General features: G+C 40.7%; 1 protein-coding gene across 5 annotated transcripts in view; it reads right to left on the minus strand.

The window, feature by feature from the left end:
- The window catches only part of LOC109078050 (homer protein homolog 2-like), a 22,401-nt gene that overhangs the window by 7,573 nt on the left and 12,328 nt on the right, over positions 1–2,500 (minus strand). For all 5 annotated transcript variants that reach the window (XM_042744587.1, XM_042744585.1, XM_042744588.1 and 2 more), the window contains one exon: positions 34–170. In XM_042744587.1, coding sequence (XP_042600521.1) covers positions 34–170 — 137 coding nt within the window. The remainder of the gene's footprint in view (positions 1–33; positions 171–2,500) is intronic.

The following is a 2,500-nucleotide window of genomic DNA, read 5'->3' on the forward strand; positions in this document are numbered from 1 at the left end:
AAGGAATATTAGAGGAGTCAGTGAGTGTCTCACCTCTGCTCCGCTATAGACTTGAGCCGGTCATTCTCGCTCTTCAGCGCTGTGTCGTCCGGCACGATTGAGATCTTCTCGTCATCCGTTCCATTGATGCTGGATGCTTGTTTGCCTGATGGAGTTTCACTGCCAGATTCCTGACAAAACGACACGATTTCACATTAACAGACCTCACTCACACACACTTTACTGACGTCTGATGAAAACAGCACACCATTGACTGCTTTACATTATGAAGATGACTTTACCTATAGTAAACAAAAACAAATGAATGTAAGGTTGTGACTGAAGCAATTTAATAAAGTAATGCATTACTTTAAATTTACCATAATATGAGTTCTATCATGACAGCTCTTGGAGAGACTGGCATGATTATGTACATGACAATGTTAATGTGTTTGGTCTTAGATCTGAATAGATCTGCTGCTGCTGCTACCAATACATCCACAACATGCTGCTGTGAGCATGAAAGAAATACTGCTGCTGCACAAATAACATATGAAATAACGCCCATATAGCGTACATAATCACCCCGTAGCAGATTTATAAAGGTGGAGCTGGGTAAGGTGGAGGGTTTCTAAAGCACACTGCAGCTGCTACAGCACTAGCTGAGTATTTGAATGTAAAGCAGTGAGCTCATTGGCTGCTGATACAAAAATAACCAATCAGCTACGCCATGAGATGATGTCATTATGTCAGATTGAGTTTAACCTATCGGACTGCGCCATCTAAAATTTCATGACCGAACTTTGGATTTACTTTCTCTAAATATTAGATTATATATTAGATTAATATATATTTAATTTAATATTTTTTTTTCAATACAGTGGCTAAATTAAAAAAAAAATAAAGCATCAACAGGTGTTGACATTTCCCAACAGCACAGCAGTAATGACTTTATGAACTACTTTACTTCCATGATTGATACTTTTAGAGATAAAGTTGTAACCATGCAGCCGTCAGCTATAGTATCACATCAGTGAACTATAGATCCCCTGAGGAACAATTCGACTCATTCATGACTGTTTCTTTAATGCAGTGGGCTGTATCACTTTCTACATAACATGCAAATCAGTCAAATCATGTAACGTGACTGTCGTATAAGTCTCCATGCCGTTCTTGCTCAATACTAACAAACGAGTTAAAAGCACTGAGCTGCGGTTTCTCAAGCGCTTTTATGCTTGTCAGTATATTAGATCTGTGCACTCCGTGACATCATCCTATTGTATAAACCTGCCTCTGTCTGTCATCATCTGTTAATCAATCAACAAAATAAGAGAATTAATCACTGCTCTTCACTTAATATTGTTCATAACTTAATGAATTAATTTATTTTAATTTATATGGTGAAGTCTAAGCAGTGATTTATTTGTACATTTGATTTCTTTAATCAATCTATGTATAGAAGGCTATTATAAGCTAAATAGTTTATATTATTTGTATATTTCTCTGTTGTATTTGCCCTATTTTTTTTATAATTTTAATCCTTTTTTGTATTACTGACTTTCTTTTTTTTTTTTTTTTTTTACTCTGTTGTTTTGACAGTAAAAATGTTCTGAAAGAACATCGCTATTCATCTTTTCTGATTGTTTTTCATGAGGTGATACCTGGACCCTACAGAGGCTGCACAGGCAGTCCAACTCCTCCAGGATGACACATCAATACGTACCATTGCCAGAAGGTTTGCTGTGTCTCTCAGCACAGTCTCATGAGCATGGAAGAGATTCCAGGAGGCAGGCAGTTACTCTAGTAGAGCTGGACAGGGCCGTATAATGTCCTTAACCCATTAGCAGGACTGCTATCTGCTCCTTTGTGCAACGAGGAACAGGAGGAGCACTGCCAGAGCCCTACAAAATGACCTCCAGCAGGCCACTGGTGTGAATGTCTCTGACCAAACAATCAGAAACAGACTTCATGAGTGTGGCCTGACGTCCTCTAGTGGGCCCTGTGCTCACTGCCCGGCACCGTGGAGCTCGACTGGCATTTGCCATTGAACACCAGAACTGGCAGGTCTGTATTGGCACCCTGTACTTTTCACAGACAAGAGCAGGTTCACCCTGAGCGCACGTGACAGATGTGAGGGGGTCTGGAGAAGCCATGGAGAATGTTATGCTGCCTGTAACATCGTTCATCAAGACCGGTTTGGTGGTGGGTCAGTGATGGTCCTGGGAGGCATATCCATGGAGGAACGCACAGACCTCTACAGGCTGGACAATGGCACACTGACTGCCATTAGGTATCAGGATGAAATCCTTGGACCCACTGACAGAAAATATTTTCTTTGGCAATATTGTATCATTTACAGAAGTGGTTCCCAACCTCGTTCCTGGAGGCCCCCCAACACTGCACATTTTGCATCTCTCCTTTGTCTGACACACCCATTTCAGGTCTTGGAGTCTCTACTAATGAGCTGATGATCTGAATCAGGAGTGTTTGATTAAGGCGACATGGAAAACCTGTAGTGTTG

Source organism: Cyprinus carpio, chromosome B18 (assembly GCF_018340385.1).
Source record: "Cyprinus carpio isolate SPL01 chromosome B18, ASM1834038v1, whole genome shotgun sequence".
Taxonomy (NCBI): domain Eukaryota; kingdom Metazoa; phylum Chordata; class Actinopteri; order Cypriniformes; family Cyprinidae; genus Cyprinus; species Cyprinus carpio.